This window comes from Telmatherina bonti (assembly GCF_933228915.1).
Source record: "Telmatherina bonti genome assembly, chromosome: 5".
NCBI classification, from domain to species: domain Eukaryota; kingdom Metazoa; phylum Chordata; class Actinopteri; order Atheriniformes; family Telmatherinidae; genus Telmatherina; species Telmatherina bonti.
The window spans coordinates 8398780-8415922 of NC_136623.1; the positions used below are offsets into that span (position 1 = coordinate 8398780).

General features: G+C 42.7%; 1 protein-coding gene across 1 annotated transcript in view; it reads right to left on the bottom strand.

The window, feature by feature from the left end:
* Positions 1–5975: 5975 nt before the first annotated feature.
* Positions 5976–17143, bottom strand: part of smg5 (SMG5 nonsense mediated mRNA decay factor) — a 29000-nt gene continuing 17832 nt past the window's right edge. The window contains exons 15-22 of the mRNA XM_079240504.1: positions 13188–13363; positions 11195–11353; positions 10840–10899; positions 9677–9836; positions 9441–9531; positions 8274–8348; positions 8056–8194; positions 5976–6833 (exon numbers count right to left, since the gene is read on the bottom strand). Coding sequence (XP_079096630.1) covers positions 6750–6833; positions 8056–8194; positions 8274–8348; positions 9441–9531; positions 9677–9836; positions 10840–10899; positions 11195–11353; positions 13188–13363 — 944 coding nt within the window. The 3' untranslated portion in view covers positions 5976–6749. The remainder of the gene's footprint in view (positions 6834–8055; positions 8195–8273; positions 8349–9440; positions 9532–9676; positions 9837–10839; positions 10900–11194; positions 11354–13187; positions 13364–17143) is intronic.

Consider the following 17143-nt stretch of genomic DNA (forward strand, 5'->3'; position numbering starts at 1 on the left):
CTACAGCGTGGAAGAGGAACGAATGGAGATGACACTTCTGCACATGGAACAACGTTATGTCCTAAACCATTTAGTTTTAGCAGGGGATGTGAAGCGATCCTGTCTCTCCTGACAACCAGGCAGCTGTCATGGATTCATTTCTACATCACCAGTTAAACTGCAGCTACTTTAACACACAGAACTTTATAGGAGTAACTATTCTTTACTAGTAAACTAGTTCAGGGTTTTTAGGAACATATTTTTAAAGAGGAATAACTTCTAGCTGTAGTTACATCGGTGCTAAAATTCACTTTATAATCTGCTTTATAATCCATTTTTGGCCAAAGTTTTACCTGTGATCACAGGGGGCATGAAAGTTGGAGAAGAATGGGACAAATCCACTTCCGTTTGGGTCATCAGAAAACCAAAACCAAAAAACGTTACAGGAGAAGAGAAACGTTAGAGGAGAAGAGAAACGTTACAGGAGAAGAGAAACGCTACAGGAGAAGAGAAACGTTACAGGAGAAGAGAAACGCTACAGGAGAAGAGAAACGTTACAGGAGAAGAGAAACGCTACAGGAGAAGAGAAATGTTACAGGAGAAGAGGAACGTTACAGGAGAAGAGAAACGTTACAGGAGAAGAGAAATGTTACAGGAGAAGAGAAACGTTACAGGAGAAGAGAAACGTTACAGGAGAAGAGAAATGTTACAGGAGAAGAGGAACGTTACGGGAGAAGAGAAACGCTACAGGAGAAGAGAAATGTTACAGGAGAAGAGGAACGTTACAGGAGAAGAGAAACGCTACAGGAGAAGAGAAATGTTACAGGAGAAGAGGAACGTTACAGGAGAAGAGAAATGTTACAGGAGAAGAGGAACGCTACAGGAGAAGAGGAACATTACAGGAGAAGAGAAATGTTACAGGAGAAGAGGAACGTTACAGGAGAAGAGGAACGTTACAGGAGAAGAGAAACGCTACAGGAGAAGAGAAACGTTACAGGAGAAGAGAAACGTTACAGGAGAAGAGAAATGTTACAGGAGAAGAGAAACGTTACAGGAGAAGAGAAATGTTACAGGAGAAGAGAAATGTTACAGGAGAAGAGGAACGTTACAGGAGAAGAGAAGCGTTACGGGAGAAGAGGAACATTACAGGATGTTACAGGAGAAGAGAAACGCTACAGGAGAAGAGAAACGTTACAGGAGAAGAGAAACGCTACAGGAGAAGAGAAATGTTACAGGAGAAGAGGAACGTTACAGGAGAAGAGAAACGTTACAGGAGAAGAGAAATGTTACAGGAGAAGAGAAACGTTACAGGAGAAGAGAAATGTTACAGGAGAAGAGAAATGTTACGGGAGAAGAGGAACATTACAGGATGTTACAGGAGAAGAGAAACGCTACAGGAGAAGAGAAACATTACAGGAGAAGAGGAACGCTACAGGAGAAGAGAAGCGCTACAGGAGAAGAGGAACGCTACAGGAGAAGAGGAACATTACAGGAGAAGAGAAACATTACAGGAGAAGAGAAATGTTACAGGAGAAGAGGAACGTTACAGGAGAAGAGAAATGCTACAGGAGAAGAGGAACGTTACAGGAGAAGAGAAATGTTACAGGAGAAGAGAAACGTTACAGGAGAAGAGGAACGTTACAGGAGAAGAGAAATGCTACAGGAGAAGAGGAACGTTACAGGAGAAGAGAAATGTTACAGGAGAAGAGAAATGTTACAGGAGAAGAGGAACGCTACAGGAGAAGATTAACGCTACAGGAGAAGAGAAACGTTACAGGAGAAGAGGAACGCTACAGGAGAAGAGAAATGCTACAGGAGAAGAGAAACGTTACAGGAGAAGAGAAATGCTACAGGAGAAGAGAAACGTTACAGGAGAAGAGGAACGTTACAGGAGAAGAGAAATGCTACAGGAGAAGAGAAACGTTACAGGAGAAGAGGAACGTTACAGGAGAAGAGAAATGCTACAGGAGAAGAGGAACGTTACAGGAGAAGAGAAATGCTACAGGAGAAGAGAAACGTTACAGGAGAAGAGAAATGCTACAGGAGAAGAGAAACGTTACAGGAGAAGAGAAATGCTACAGGAGAAGAGAAACGTTACAGGAGAAGAGGAACGTTACAGGAGAAGAGAAATGCTACAGGAGAAGAGGAACGTTACAGGAGAAGATTAACGCTACAGGAGAAGAGAAACGTTACAGGAGAAGAGGAACGTTACAGGAGAAGAGGAACGTTACAGGAGAAGAGGAACGTTACAGGAGAAGAGAAACGTTACAGGAGAAGAGGAACGTTACAGGAGAAGAGAAATGCTACAGGAGAAGAGGAACGTTACAGGAGAAGAGGAACGTTACAGGAGAAGAGAAACGTTACAGGAGAAGAGGAACGTTACAGGAGAAGAGAAATGCTACAGGAGAAGAGGAACGTTACAGGAGAAGAGAAATGCTACAGGAGAAGAGAAACGTTACAGGAGAAGAGGAACGTTACAGGAGAAGAGAAACGTGACAGGAGAAGAGGAACGTTACAGGAGAAGAGGAACGTTACAGGAGAAGAGGAACGTTACAGGAGAAGAGGAACGTTACAGGAGAAGAGGAACGTTACAGGAGAAGAGAAATGCTACAGGAGAAGAGGAACGTTACAGGAGAAGAGGAACGTTACAGGAGAAGAGAAACGTGACAGGAGAAGAGGAACGTTACAGGAGAAGAGGAACGTTACAGGAGAAGAGAAATGCTACAGGAGGTCTGACCTGCAGATTTATTGGTCTGATCGGATCATGTCAGGCTGAAAAGTTCCAGTTCCATTCCAGCTCCCCAGCAGAGCTCTGCCCCCCTCCCTCCCCTCACCTCCTTGTCCTCTCTGCACATTCCTGCAAATGAAAACCCCACTGGACCCCCCCAGTGTTCAGATCCCACCCTCCGGAGACGTCTCCTCCACTGGACGTGGAAAAGAAAGAAGGCTTGTTTCTCTCTGCGTGGAGCTGAGCAGCAGCAGCAGAAAGGTCGGCCATCACGGGCAAAAGCAGACTTTAAACAGTGAGAGGAAGATTAGAAGATCAGGAGTTACTCACACATGAACTCCAGGCAGGCCAGGCATTTCCCCAGCATGAGCACGGACCCCCGCGTGGACATTTCTCACGTGGATCAGGTGCTTTCAGCTTTAAAAAACCCAACAATTTCTTTCTTCATTTAAACTTCTCATCCGTCCCCACATATGTCCCTGCAGAGACAGGAGGATCGCTGTGGGTCACAGAGGCTTCCCAACCCACTTACCAGGCAAAAAACTGGGCCAACACCAGTGCCAGCAGGCTTCTGCTGGGCGGCACTGGTGCTGCTGCCAGGGGATTGGTTATTCTGTGTGCTCGGTCAGCGGTGGGCACTGGGCCTTGGCCAGAGGGGGACACAAGAGCTGGAAGAAAAGAGGAGAGAGAATGGCACATGGAGACCTAGTTTTAGAGAAAAGACAAGAGGCCCGAGAAAGAAAGTCACATGAAAAGTTGAGAAGAGTTCAACTGTCCCATGTTGGCTGGAGATGAAGCTGGTCTACTTTTATTACTGAACTAGAACAGCTTTTTATGGAAGAAGTGGAAAAACTCCCCAAATAGAGCTTAAAATGTTGGATTTTGTTTGCTGGACCAGGTAGATTCACCTGTTCAACTTCCTGCTCATGCATGATCATCAGCCAATCACGTGACAGCAAGGAGGACTTGCAGAAGTTTAAACTGAGCATCAGAATAAAGAAAAAAGGAAATTTAAGTGTCTGGTTGGTGGAAATACACTGAAAGTTTGATGTTTATTCAAGTCTAAAAGTGGAAGAGAGCGGGTGGTGAAGGGTCACGGTGACATTTATCTTGTTGCTGGTGGATACAGAACAAAGAACTGGGAGGATCTGGGTGAAGAAGTGTTTGATGCATGAAAGAGGAATGTGTGTGGAAAGCAGAGGATAATGAAGCATTCTGAAAGAACTAAAATGGCTTCAGGTTCGGTTCTGCTGAGGTAAGCGTCTCCAGAAACATCTGCAGAGAAGTGCTTGTTGTAATCTTTGGTTTCTCATTAAAGTTGGTTTGTTAAACTTTATTCTGCGTTTCTGATCTCATCGAGAGGAATCCCAACATTGGAGATGACAGAAAGGCAACAGGAAGTCAGATCAGCTCTGGTTCCAACCAAGATCTGTAGAACATCATGTCTGAACCCACAACCCGTCCAGCCTGGAAGCAGATGGTCTCCAGCAGCAGAAGACCACAGCGGGTTCCCTCCTGTCAGTAAGAACAGGAAACTGAGGCTACAATTCACACAGACTCACCAGAACTGGACAATAGAAGATGGAGAAACGTTGCTGGTCTGATGAGTCTCCAGTTCAGCTCCACATTCACATGGTAGGATCAGAATCTGCTGGAAACATCATGACAACATGGATCCATCCTGCCGTCAGGATCAACGCTTCAGGCTGCTGCTGGTGGAATGGTGGGGGGAGGTTTTCTGGTCCCACTTTGGTCCCCTTAGTACCAACATGACATGGTTTAACCTCCACAGCCTACCTGAGTCCTGCTGCTGACCATGTCCATCCCTTTCTGAGCACAGTGTAGCATCTTCTGATGGAAACTTCCAGCAGGATGATGCACCATGTCACAAAGCTCACATCATCTCCACCATGACGATGAGTTCACTGTCCTCCAACGGCTCCACAGTCACCAGATCTACATCCAGCAGACCAGCTTTGGGATGTGGTGGAACAGGAGATTCTCATCAAGGCTGAATTATCCAGTGGACATTATGAGCACGGGCCCAGTTTGCAAATTAAACTAAATGTATATCAAAGCCAGATAGTTACACCACAATATCTAGTGTATTGCTATTGGTACCACTGGCTGAGAGATGTTAGAAATGTCATTTCAAACTGTATCATTCACAATTTTCACAATGTTGTGGTGTGGAACGGGGCCCCGGAACACTGAGCCCAGGGGCCAGAGCACTTTTAATCCGGCCCTGCTCATCATGATGTAGTGGAACAGGAAACTATGACAACTGCATGTTTTCTCTTCAGATTCTCTGGAAACACTCGAGATGTTTGTGTGAAATTCCCAGTAAACAGACCAACAACATGCCTCGTTCAAGACCACTTTAATCCTTTCTTCCTCATTCTGAAGCCCAGTTCAGCAAGTCGTCTTCATCGCGCCTACATGCACCGAATTGCTGTCATGTGATTGGTTAATTAGATTTACGCATTAACAAGCAGTTGAATCGGTCGTTGCGTCGTCTGTCTCGCAGGTCGTTTTAACCCGCTGAGGCACAGAATCAACTGCACATTAAAAGGTTTTCACCTCTTCATCATCGAGTTGTGAAACCGAGTTCCAAAGGCGGTTCGAAGTGTGAATCATTCATTTATTCATACAAGCCTAAACTTTACTTCAACATATTTGCGGCAAATGATTAGTTCACCTTCTTCTTCTCCACCTTTTGTACATGTAATGGTTCGTTTTGCACATATAATTAACTGTCAACCAGCTGGTTTGTGACATCTTTCAGACTAATCGGTTAACCCAGATGGCTGCTGTGATGCCTCGTGCAAACGAACATGAAATGAGCGTAAAAAGAGACGTCGACTTCATCTTGGTTTCTGTTTTATTGTTCAATGCATGTCCACACACATATAGTGATTTTCCTCTGCACTGTGCATGATGGGACAGTCACTATGGAGATGGTGATGGAGATGGGATACATTTTAGGAGTTTACAGAGGTCCAAACACAACCCACATTCCTCAGGGAGAGTCAGCTGATCCTCATCTGAGCCCTTTAACCACAAGCTACAACATGAAGCCCAGTCGGCCTGATAAATAAATTCTGGATTTTCGGCTTCTTATCTGACAACTGAAGGACTTGTTCGGTGAATCGACGCGCAACAACCCCCCCCATCCCTTTCGCTTAAACATTCTTGCATATCTCATTCAGATTTAGCTTACAAAAAGCAAAATAAACAACATCATTTGGGTACAAAAATAAAATCCAAATTAAAATCTTTTAACAGGAAAACACCTGTAAGTTTCTTTTCTCACAGAAAAAAAGCACAATACATAAGTCACTGGTCACAAAAATACACCGCAAGTAAAGAAAAACCAAATCAAAAGAAATGACGATAAAGCCGCATAGGGAAGAAACCGAAACACATCCGTCTTCCTCGACCGTCTCTGAAGCCTGCGAGCTACGAGGCGTCGGCTTTCCCTGGCAGAGCCGTCGCTCTTCAGCTTCCAAGCACAGCCCTGCCAGTCTCGCCTTCTCAGAAGTCCACCGAAGAGGAGGGGAGAACGGAAATCCAAACCACTGCTCTAAACATCTACATGGATTCGTCTGAGTGATGATGTGTGTGTGTGCGGTTTCTCTCAACACGTATGTACTCGTTTGCTAACATATACAGTGTATTCCTGGTTAGATGTGAACCAGGGGCACTTGAAATTGCGTCGCACCTTCCCACCACTTCCTCGCCCCACCACCAGGGGTCGCTCTTTATGTTTAGGATCATCAGGTGGGAGATCTGCCGTTTCTTGTCGCATCGTTTCGCTCGTCTTTCTCCGTTTTCTTTTTTTTTTTTCTTTAAACTCCACAATATTTACTTGTCCAACCCTCTAAGCTTTCACTTCTCCAACCAGCTTCCTTTTGAGTTGTTTTGTTGCCATTGGAGACGCAGATACACATAGAGCAAGAGAGTGGGAGAGAGAGAGAGAGGGAGCGAGTGTTGTGAACGATCAGCTGTTCGCAGCACCGACAGCTGCCCCCCTTTCAGGCTCTCAGCCCATTTCCTTCCACTGACGGTAGAACTCCACCATGTTCTTCAGCTCCATGCCTGCCGAGCCCACCGCCTGCACCGCCGCCTGTCGGGGGGCGAGACGTAGACATGCAGATAAACACAAACATGACGTCACTTTGTGGTCAAAGTTGTGCCAGATAAGAAATAGAGAGCGTGACTTCCGGTAATCAGACATCAGCACCGAGTCACGTTTATTCATTTGAGATTTTATTTATTTACTTGAACGTACCTACATTTAGTTAAAGAGACGATAGTTTGGGAGTTATGTTAGCGTGGCGCTGCTCTCTGTCCTTGTGTGTGTGGGGTTGTTTTTTTTGTGTCTTGTCCAGCATTTAGGCAGCAGAATGATGGTCTGGATGCTGTTCTGCTGAGCAAATTTACTCTTTATAGATATAATGATCCCCTTGACTTTCTGAATTTTTATTTTATTTCTATCTTTATTTTGCGTTATTGTTTGAATTGTAGAGTTTGTACTGCTGGACCGGAGAGGACAGAAGACAGACAGGAAGAGAAAGAAGAGGAAACACCTCATAGGAAAAGTGAAAGAGATAAAGAGAGATGAAAGAAAAAAAAGAACCTTAAAAACAAAACAAAACAAAAAAAAACCCCCAAAACAAAAAACCTACAGATGTATACACATATATAAATCGCTGTTATTTAGGAGTGAAGGTTTGCTTTATTTTAATCTGCATGACTTGGTTTTATGACGTGAAGCTCTTCGTTCTGCTTCTGACATGAAAAGTGTTTCACAAATAAACTTTGATTTGATTACACAGCCTCTAAGGTTCAGCTCAATCCGTTTTTAACTGAGTCAAGTGAGTTGGAGCAGGGATACGGGGAAAACAACCAGCAGGACATCACCCAGTGGGACTGATCCTAATATTCCTTGGTTAGGGTGTCAGGATTGGGTATACCAAAAGTTAAGGCCTGCCAAGCGGGGATGGGTCGTGGCTCTCCATCAGTCAACTCAAGAATAATAAATATTTCTCCGCCTGAACTAAAGATAAACCCAAATTCAGATTTTTAATGTGGCATTAGTAACCAACTAAAGACTACTCTTTTTTGCAGCGCATTTCTTTGTACTTATGTACTTTTAAGTAAATCAGAGAAAAGATTTTGTTGACAGACATATTTTAAATGGATTTCTTATCAGGTTATTACAGTAATCTGATTACTCCCAGATATCAGCCTTTGACGATTGTCTAAACAGGCTGAAAAAACTCCTGAATCTTTGGGTGGAAGGTTTAAACTGTGTGTGTGTCTGGGAAACAACAGAAAAGACTGACCTTCATCGCTGCGGAGCGAGAGCTAAGCTCCTCCACTTCATGGCCCGTGAGGATGGTCACCATGCCGGCTGTATCTTCATCTCCGTTGCTCTGGGAGACGGTCAGCTGACGGCAGCTGTCCACCATCTTATACAAATGCCTGAGAATGAGGAGGAAGTGAGAATTCTTACTTTTCCGGTGAGTTTTCTACACAAATCAGGGAAAGAAGCGGAACTTACCAGGCTTCAATGTCCTGCCGTTTTAATTTATCTCTTTCAAAACTGCGACCAGACTCCTTCTGGCAGCGTATGTACCTGCAGAGGAACCGAATTACAATTTAATGAAATCTTTAAAAAAAAAAAAAAAAAAAGTAGTAAATGAGGCCTGAACTTTTTGGACTTGGAGGAAGCGAGATCATTTGCATGTGAGGATGTTTCCAGCTCTGTTGTAAAAGTTTTAGTGGAACAAATGAAAGTTGCTCCGCAGGCTGAGTTCAGATCCCAGCCGGTGTTGCTGAATATTATTCAGCTTCTCAGCCTGTTTCATGGTGTTTCTGCAGAAAATCCCTCCTCTGCAACAGGTAGGCGCTAAAGAAAAACTTTCCATTTATTTCACCAGGCCTTCAGTGCAGCTGTCTCCAGATGTTTTTTCTCTGGTTCTTACAAACTAAACCTGCTGAGATCACTTTTACCAGAATATTCAACTTCTTTTCCTTCAGAAACTCCAGAAATGCTTCAACTTTATTGGTAGTTGGGAGTCATCATCTCTGAGTCTGTGCTGGGAAGCATAAACTAATCTGACCTGAGCGGCCTTTTCCCGTTTTTATTTTTATTTAACCTTTATTTTACCAGGTAAAATCAATTGAGAAGAACTTATTCACAATGAAGAGGAGGCTAAAGCCGTCCTGCTGCCACTGTCAAGTCCTTTTTACAGCAGACATGGATGCTGAAAGATCGTCTTCAGGACGTTTCAGCCTTTTTATGTTGCCGAGCTCCCCCGGTGGACCTCTAACTAAAATATTCCACCAAAATATTACTCTGATTTGGCACTTGTTCCTCCGTGAGACCAGTCTTGTTTTTGCGGCCTGCTCCGCGTGTTTTTGCGGCCTGCTCCGCGTGTTTTTGCGGCCTGTTTTATTTGCATTTGTAGCTTTTATAACAGGTTATATCATCTCTGGAAAGACTTCCACATGCAAAAACCTCAAAACCCAGACTGTGTTTTCGGTCTGGTTTAACTGGGAACTACTGAAGGAACAAACCACATGCAAAAACAGCTTTGACTGAATGAATTTATTCATATCTGATTTCTAAGTTTAGATGTAAAAATCTAAATGTTTGTTTTGATGTAAAAATCTGAGCTGTTTTATCAATATTTCTCTTTCCGACCAGTTCACCAGCTCTCCTCACCTGTTGCCTTTACGAAATTCTGACTCCAGAAAGCGAATGCTGTCTCGTGCTCCGGCGTTTTCCTTCTTCAGCCTGTCAAGCCCATCAATCACTGCAACAGAGACAGCGGCGTATTAAATCTTAAAAACAAACAGTAACTTTTGTCTCTAAGGCAGCGTGTTCAGACCAGACATGTCGCACAAATGCTCTAAAATCAATGTGTAATTATTTGAACTTGTGTGAAGCTGTGCACAGACCTGTTCGAGGGATGATGATGATGAAGCAGCTGCTTCCAGCCAGCTGCCGGATGAGGTTCAGATGCTGGCAGAGAGCGGCGGTGTCTGGCACCAGATAGGGAGACATGGATGACTGAGCTTTAGGCTGCTGAAGGCTGCCCTCTAGCTGCGACACCTCCAACTGCAGGGAGAAGGCAGAAGGAAGGAAATGCTTCATATTAAAGCAGAATAAATGTGTTAAACCCAGTTATCTGAGTTAGCGGGATGGTTCAGGTTATAGTGAGATAAATGTCACTTTCTGTAGACAGAGATGCATGGATCCGGTTCTGTGTCAGGCCCAGTTCTGGAAGGTTTCTTTAGTCCTGACACTTATTTTCCCCTCACTTACTTAGAGATCCTAAATTATTTCAAAGGAAATGCCACATAATGCTGAGATATGCCAGGTTTTCAGCTAATGGTTTTACCTCCTGCAGGTCGCTTCGACATACTAAGACTCTGCAGGATTCAAAGCAACTCACCTTCATCCTATTTGTAAAAAACTAAATTAATTCTGGGAGGACTGGAGAAAACATCTTAAATTGCGGTTTTTAAAATGTATTTTTAAATATCTGACATGTTTAATGCATACATGACATTATTAGAACTACACGTAACTACAACTAAAGTTTTTATGTCTAAAACTCTCTTGCAACTTAAACTGAATGTCTCAATAGGACTACCTGTATAAATACATTTCTAATGATTATTCTGATTATAGCTGCAGTTTAATAGCACTTTTTGTCCTCTAATGACTCAGAAGTTGATCCAGTTGATCCTTTAGATCAACTGCTGTCCTGTTGATCTAAAGGAAACATTAAAATAGAAAAAAATGGTTGCATTTTGTGGGAAAAATACCTGAAAGGATAAAAAAAAAAAAAAGGTTCCTAATAACCCACAAGAGTTAAGAGTATTTAAAGTTCTTCATGTGGTCCAAAAGGTGTTAACACAAAGGGATTCATAAGGAACGGACTTGGAACGGAAGTGGATTAAAAAGGAGGAAAAACAAGCAGCTAATGTCCAGATAAAACGGTAAAAACAGCAGAAAGCCTGGAGAAGGATCGCTCAGACCACGTTAAAGGATGTCAACAAACTGCGGCTGCAGGGAAGCAAGACGCTTCCTCTGCACACGGCGTGTTGATAAGAACCTGCAGTCGCAGCTGCGCCATGTCCCTCATCAGGCGATTTCTGCGAGCCTCCTCTTCAGCCTGGACAGAGAGAGAGAAGGCGGGTCAACATCCAAACCGACCTGCGTGGTGCAGACGTGTCAAATATTTCCTTTACCAGTCTGAATGAAACATGCTTCACACACACACACACACACACACACACACACACACACACACACACACACACACACACACACACACACACACACACACACACACACACACACACACACACACACACACACACACACACCGCCACCATATTTACTGTAGTTCTGACTACTGAAGGAGTGAATCTCGGTTCCGATCACTGTCTTGTTCAGATGCGGCTCACCATTCGGAACTGGGCCTTGGCCTGCTGCACCAGATTGTCCTGTTGGGATTGGCTGATGCTGGTGAAGATGCCCGCCTCCGGGTTGAAGTGGAGAACGTTGCCTTGGAGATTTGTCAGGAAGTGGCCGAAACTGCGAATGCAACACACTCGCACCACGCACTGCAGGAAGCAAGCAGAAGAAAACGGTTAAAAGCTTCTCATCATTAAAATTCAACAAAAATCAGCTTTTGGTAAATGATGAATAAATCCATATTAGAATTATTTTATTGCTTATTGATTCAGTCGTCCTTGTCGCTGCATATAGCAGGGCTGAGTCACATGCCTGTTATTTAACATTTTAACACGACAGATGGCGGAGGACATCGTGATTTATCAGCACAGACTCCAACAGAGGCCGTCCAAACATTCAGCTTGGTAAAAGCTGCTACCATGAATGCTCTTTGGTTTTTAAACCTCTTTTGAAAGCAGCTTTTTCTTTTCCTGCCTCCAGTCTGAAATGATGTCCAACATTATGGTCGGATATCTGAACAACTACGAGGGCCGTCTGCAGAAGGCTGAGGCATGAGATGACTGCAGAAGTAAGATGTGTGTTCCTGTCTGAGTAAATTCACATTGAACACTGCAGAAAACACAAACGTTTAACCCTTTCTGAGAGAAAACCACATGACATCCAGTTCAAAACAGAAGCGATGTAGGAATGAGTAAAGTTACATCACATGAGGAACTTCTGCAAAAGCAGAAGCTAAAAAAGTCAACCAGAGTTTTTATACGCAGGTAAATATCTCAGGATGATGATGATGATGATGGACACCTCCATCAACAGTCAGCAGGAGAGTCCAGGGATAGACCCCACATACAGGGCCCTATACTTTCCACGATTACGGAATTGGCCAATTAAATATTTTTTTTTTAACGCGAAACATCACAGAAGTTGACTTAATTTGACTGCAAAACTGTTCTCGTGTGGAGAAGGAACGTTTGTCTGGAGAAAACTGCATGGAGGCAAAGAAATCTGGTGGCACAACAAGCCGCTTCCACTGACTGAACATCCATACAATTGGTATTATTATAATTAATAATAATAATTAACATCAATAAATAAAACACATTTAGGATTACATGTTAGTTAAAAACCAATACTTTCTGGAGGATGTCTCCATGGATACATACAACTGCTCAACAGTTTCTCAAACCAGACAACTCCATAACTTAGTGCTGTTTTTGATGCACTTTAATGTACTGAACTGAGGATGTCTTGTCTGTCACCCCAATAAATTTAAAGTATATTTTTATTTAATTTGTGTAAATTATTGTAATTTAAATAAATTTTAAAAAAAAATGTTTTTGGAAGTAAAATAGGAGAAAAAAGTTAAAGAAAGAAAGAAAGAAAAGGGGGATTCCCAAAAAATATAATAAAAAAATTGCAATTCCCAAAAATTAAAATGGAAAAAACAGAATTTAGGAAAAAAATAAAACAGATTTTTTCAGCATCGTGACTACCTGACTACAAACCCGCTTCATCTCCATGGAAACCAGCAGCAGCTTGGTGATTCCCTCCAAACAAAGGCAGAGCCACCGGAGACGCTTCAGCCGAGTTGTTTGGAGGTGGAAAAGAACTTTTCATAGAAAACAAACGTCCAGCGTGGCGTTTTATTCAGGCCGCTAGCTGCCGGAGGTTTCGTCTCACAGCGAGGAGACAGACGTGTTTGTCTTCAGCAGAGTCTCTGCTTCCATTCCACATCTTGTTTGCGAGGTTTGGCTCGATGTGGAGACATCAGCAGAAGCTCTGAAGCGGACAGTGATGTTCTTATCTGGGGGGTTTTGCCGACAGCATCTTAGGATTGATGCTTAATAACACGAGCACAGATCACCTGAACTGGTCCAGGAGCGGTTCACAAACCAGTTTACAATCCAGTGAAGCAGCTAAACGAGCTGCTTCACTGGATTGTCAGTTGCCCCGTCTGTGTGTGTGTTCATGTCCACGTGTTCGTACCTCCTGCAGGGAAGTGAGCGAAGAGTTGCGGCGAGAAAAATCGAGGCGGCGGTGAGCGACGTTGAGCGCCGGGAGGTGTCGTAGAGCGAGGTCTTCAGGCAGCAGCAGAGTCTGGACCAAACCCGGCTGCTCACACTCGTTCAGCATCTCTGTCACCTCAGCGTTCAGACCGAGATCTGTCGGATCAGATCAAGACATAAAAACGTAGACAAACTAAATCCCTGCAGTCAACAGAACGAATAAAAACTGGTTTATTTGCAACATTTTCACATTTACTGCTCAATTATTTCCACACGTTGAAGAGAACATTTCACATTTCACCTTCCGCCAAAATAAATAAATAAAAAACAAAAGAAAAACAGCTTTGTTAAAGTGTGAAACCAAAAATCCAAGTATCGCTTTCATAAATACATTTTATATCAAAGTCCAGTCACAACAGCATCCAGATAAAAGTCTTCTCATGGCTCAGAATGAATTCATTACAAATACAGCGGTGGTGGTGCACCCAACGCCAGGCGGGAAGGAGCATCCAGACTCTTTGTCCCATGAAAGGGAAGAAAAATAGCAAAGAAAAGAAAGAAATAACACCCAGAAGGAGAGGGGAGAGTACATGGGTGTAGCATTCAGCAGATGGAGACGGTCCACGATGAGGGATGTCAGGACTGAGGTGGAGGCTGCAGCTTCCTGCTGGACAGGTAAGTTCCTTCAGTCTAACAGTGAAGTTTATTTTGGCGTGACGTTAGAAACAGGACAGGAAGTCCAGCAGCTACTTTATCCTCCCGTTTGAGTCGCATCATTTCCTGTTCCTGCTGCATGAAAGACGCTGATTGGTTTGTTAGCCGTCGCAGCAGTTGCTGCTTCTCTTTCCAGAAGTGGAACCAGCAGGCCACCGTACGCCGCTTTCAGACAGATTCTACCAGTTCGGGACTCGTGAAAGATGCTGACACTTTCACATCTGGGACTCCACAGCTTCCGTAGTGGTCAGAGGGTGTGAATTGGCGAGGAGTCAGAGAGCACTTCTCTATTCTATTCTATTCTACAGTCATTTAGCAGATGCTTTTATCCAAAGCCACTTACATGTGAGTGAGAACAACACAAGCATGAAATCAAACAGTCGAGGACACCGTAGGAAGGCGCTGGTGGACTGTCCAGTTGGACGCAGGTCCTTCCATGAAGTGCTACAGGCTTTTTTTGTTGTTTTTGTTGTTTATTCCCTTCCCACCCCATAATATCACCCATGTTATAATACAAAGAGTTAATATGATAAACATTAGGGGTGGGAAAATTGAAAAATCGGAAAGTGGGATTTTTTCTTCACAATTTTAAAATAGTTCTTTTTGGTAAATAAAAAAAAAAAAAAAAAAAAAAGGATTTTTTTTTCAAATAAATAAAATGAATGCACTATAAAATTTTTTGTCATTTTATTGTTTTTATTGATCTTTTTACTTGTCTTATTGGGCGTTATAGCAGCAGAATGATGGACTGGCTACTGGGTTTTTTTTCCTCATTGAAATCAAGAAAAATGACAGGCTGAAAAAAGTTTTATACATTTTTTGTTTTCAATCTACTAAAATCAGCAATATCGGGGAATTGTGAGAATCGCAATTTAAATCAAATCGGCACCCAAAAAAATTGGAATCGAATTGGGACAAAAGCATGTCGTTACAACCCTAATAAACAAAGTTTGTTTCAAGAACTGGGCTCAGTACACTGAGTGTTGAAGTGCTCACTGAAGAGTCTTCAGCTTGCTCTTAGAAAGTGCTCGGCTGTTTGCATTTCATGACCAAACCACTAGATGAGTTATTCTGACACACTGGAGCTTTTAGGGAATACACCTCAACGTGTCTCTGTGGACATTTCCATCACACTGACCCTGAACAGTCAAAGTCTTTGGACCTTTGGCTCGTTGGGGGACCAGGTTGGGAACCACTGCAGTAGATGAGAGCAGCTTTTAAACTTTCACTGAGATCAGTCATGATGTTTGAGTTTGGTCTTTAGTTCTTCTTTCCTGTTTTATTTTGTACTTGTGCTTCCTGTCTTTCTGCCTCGTTTCCCATTCATTACTTCATCTTGGTTCACTTCACTGATCAATAACCCCCGTGTCTTGCTGTTTTCTCTGTATTTACACCACTTGGTTTCTGCTCTCCGAGGCTGGCTCATCGTCTGCAGTTACATCGGTTCTGCGTCCTGCCTCCCCAGCCTGCATCTGGAGCCTCATCTCCACTCATGTGGCAGGTTGAACCCGCCCCTGGCATCCAGATCTTCATTATCATGCATCAAGTTTGTACTAGTGCTGAGTGATTAATCGTATTTTAATCTCAACTACGATCTGGGTTTTCAACCATGATAAAAATAAAAGGTTGTGATTATTTTTCTCTGCAGTTTCCTCTCCTGCTGTCTCCAGCTGCTAATCGAGCATCTCTGGCGTTGCAGCGCTGTGCTGTAAACTCCTCCCACAGCCGCTTTGCTTTCATTCAGACACTGTTGCCAACTTGGAGACTTTCTCGCTAAATCTGGAGACTTTTTTTGTTAAAAGCGACAAATCTAGCAGCTTTTACTGGAGTTATTGGAGACTTTTCTGGTGTTTTGGCGACTGACTTGAAGGCACATATTGTTCTGCAGTTACTGTAAGGAAGGAGCAGCGGGAGCCTCTCCCGTCCTAAAGCACTCCCAGGCGGCCAGTCTCAGTCGGCTCCGGCTGCAGGTCAATGTAGAATAACTGCAGTAGGTTGTGGAAGTTCACCTAAACATGGTTTATACCATTGTCAGTGAAAACTGGCTGCATTATTTTCCTATACATAGTTCGGCCAGTTAAACACTGTAATATCCCTCCGTTACGGGGCGTTACCATAGCAACGCGTTAACCAGCTGGTTCAGATCAGCCGTCTTTTAACAGGTGAATGAGAGAAACGCGCTGCAGCCTGACAGCGGTTGTTTGGTATAAAACGTACATCCAGGCCAACGTAAAATAGTTCGTATAATTTAATATATTTAGCAAAATGTTGTAAAAAAGAAATACAAATTTGTTATAAAATATTTACTGCGTGGGACCATGGTATATGTGGATTAACCGTGCATTAGACGGTTATAATGCCCGACGCCAAGTTGAGAACACCAGCGTTGTTTCATCCTTACTTATATTTATCTTTTCCGCTTACATCAGTTTTTACACTTTGTCAAGACAAAGCTTCATGTCATTTGTTTGTTTTCTAAAATTTGTGGAATCCTAAAGACACTAGGGGTGGGAAAATCGAATCGAAAAATCGGAAATCAGGATTTTTTTCTTCACAATTTTAAAATCAATTTTTTTTTATAAAAAATTTGATTTTTTTTATTTTCAAATAACTAAAATTAATCCACTATAAAATTTTTGTCATTTCATTGGTTTTATTGATCTTTTTACTTGTCTTCTTGGGCATTATAGCAGCAGAATGATGGTCTGGCTGCTGGGTTGTTTTTTTCCTAACTGAAATCAAGAAAAATTACCAGCAAAAAGAAGTTTTATAAAAATTTTTTTGTTTTTAATAACAAAAATCATCAATATGGAAGAATTTTGAGAATCGCAATTTAAATCGTATCGGCACCAAAAAAAATCGGAATCGAATTGAATCGGGACAGAAGCATATCGTCACAGCCCTAAAAGACACGATTTAATGTTAAATAAATTCATGTTGTTTAAGATCATGGATAATTGTTTTAAATAATCAATTTCAGTCAAAATAATCGTGATTATAATTTTTGCCATAATCGAGCAGCTCTAGTTTGTACATGTTTGCATGTCTACATGCTCCGCCGCCAGCTCAGCATACAGATGGAACACCTGTCAGAGAAAATCCCCCTTTTAGTCTGCTTCAGAATGATACCGCTTCCATTTATCAGGGTTTTCTGACTCCAGCCAAAGTTTGACACATTTACTAATTGATCTTCACGTTAAAGATTACAAAGAAAAGCAGCAC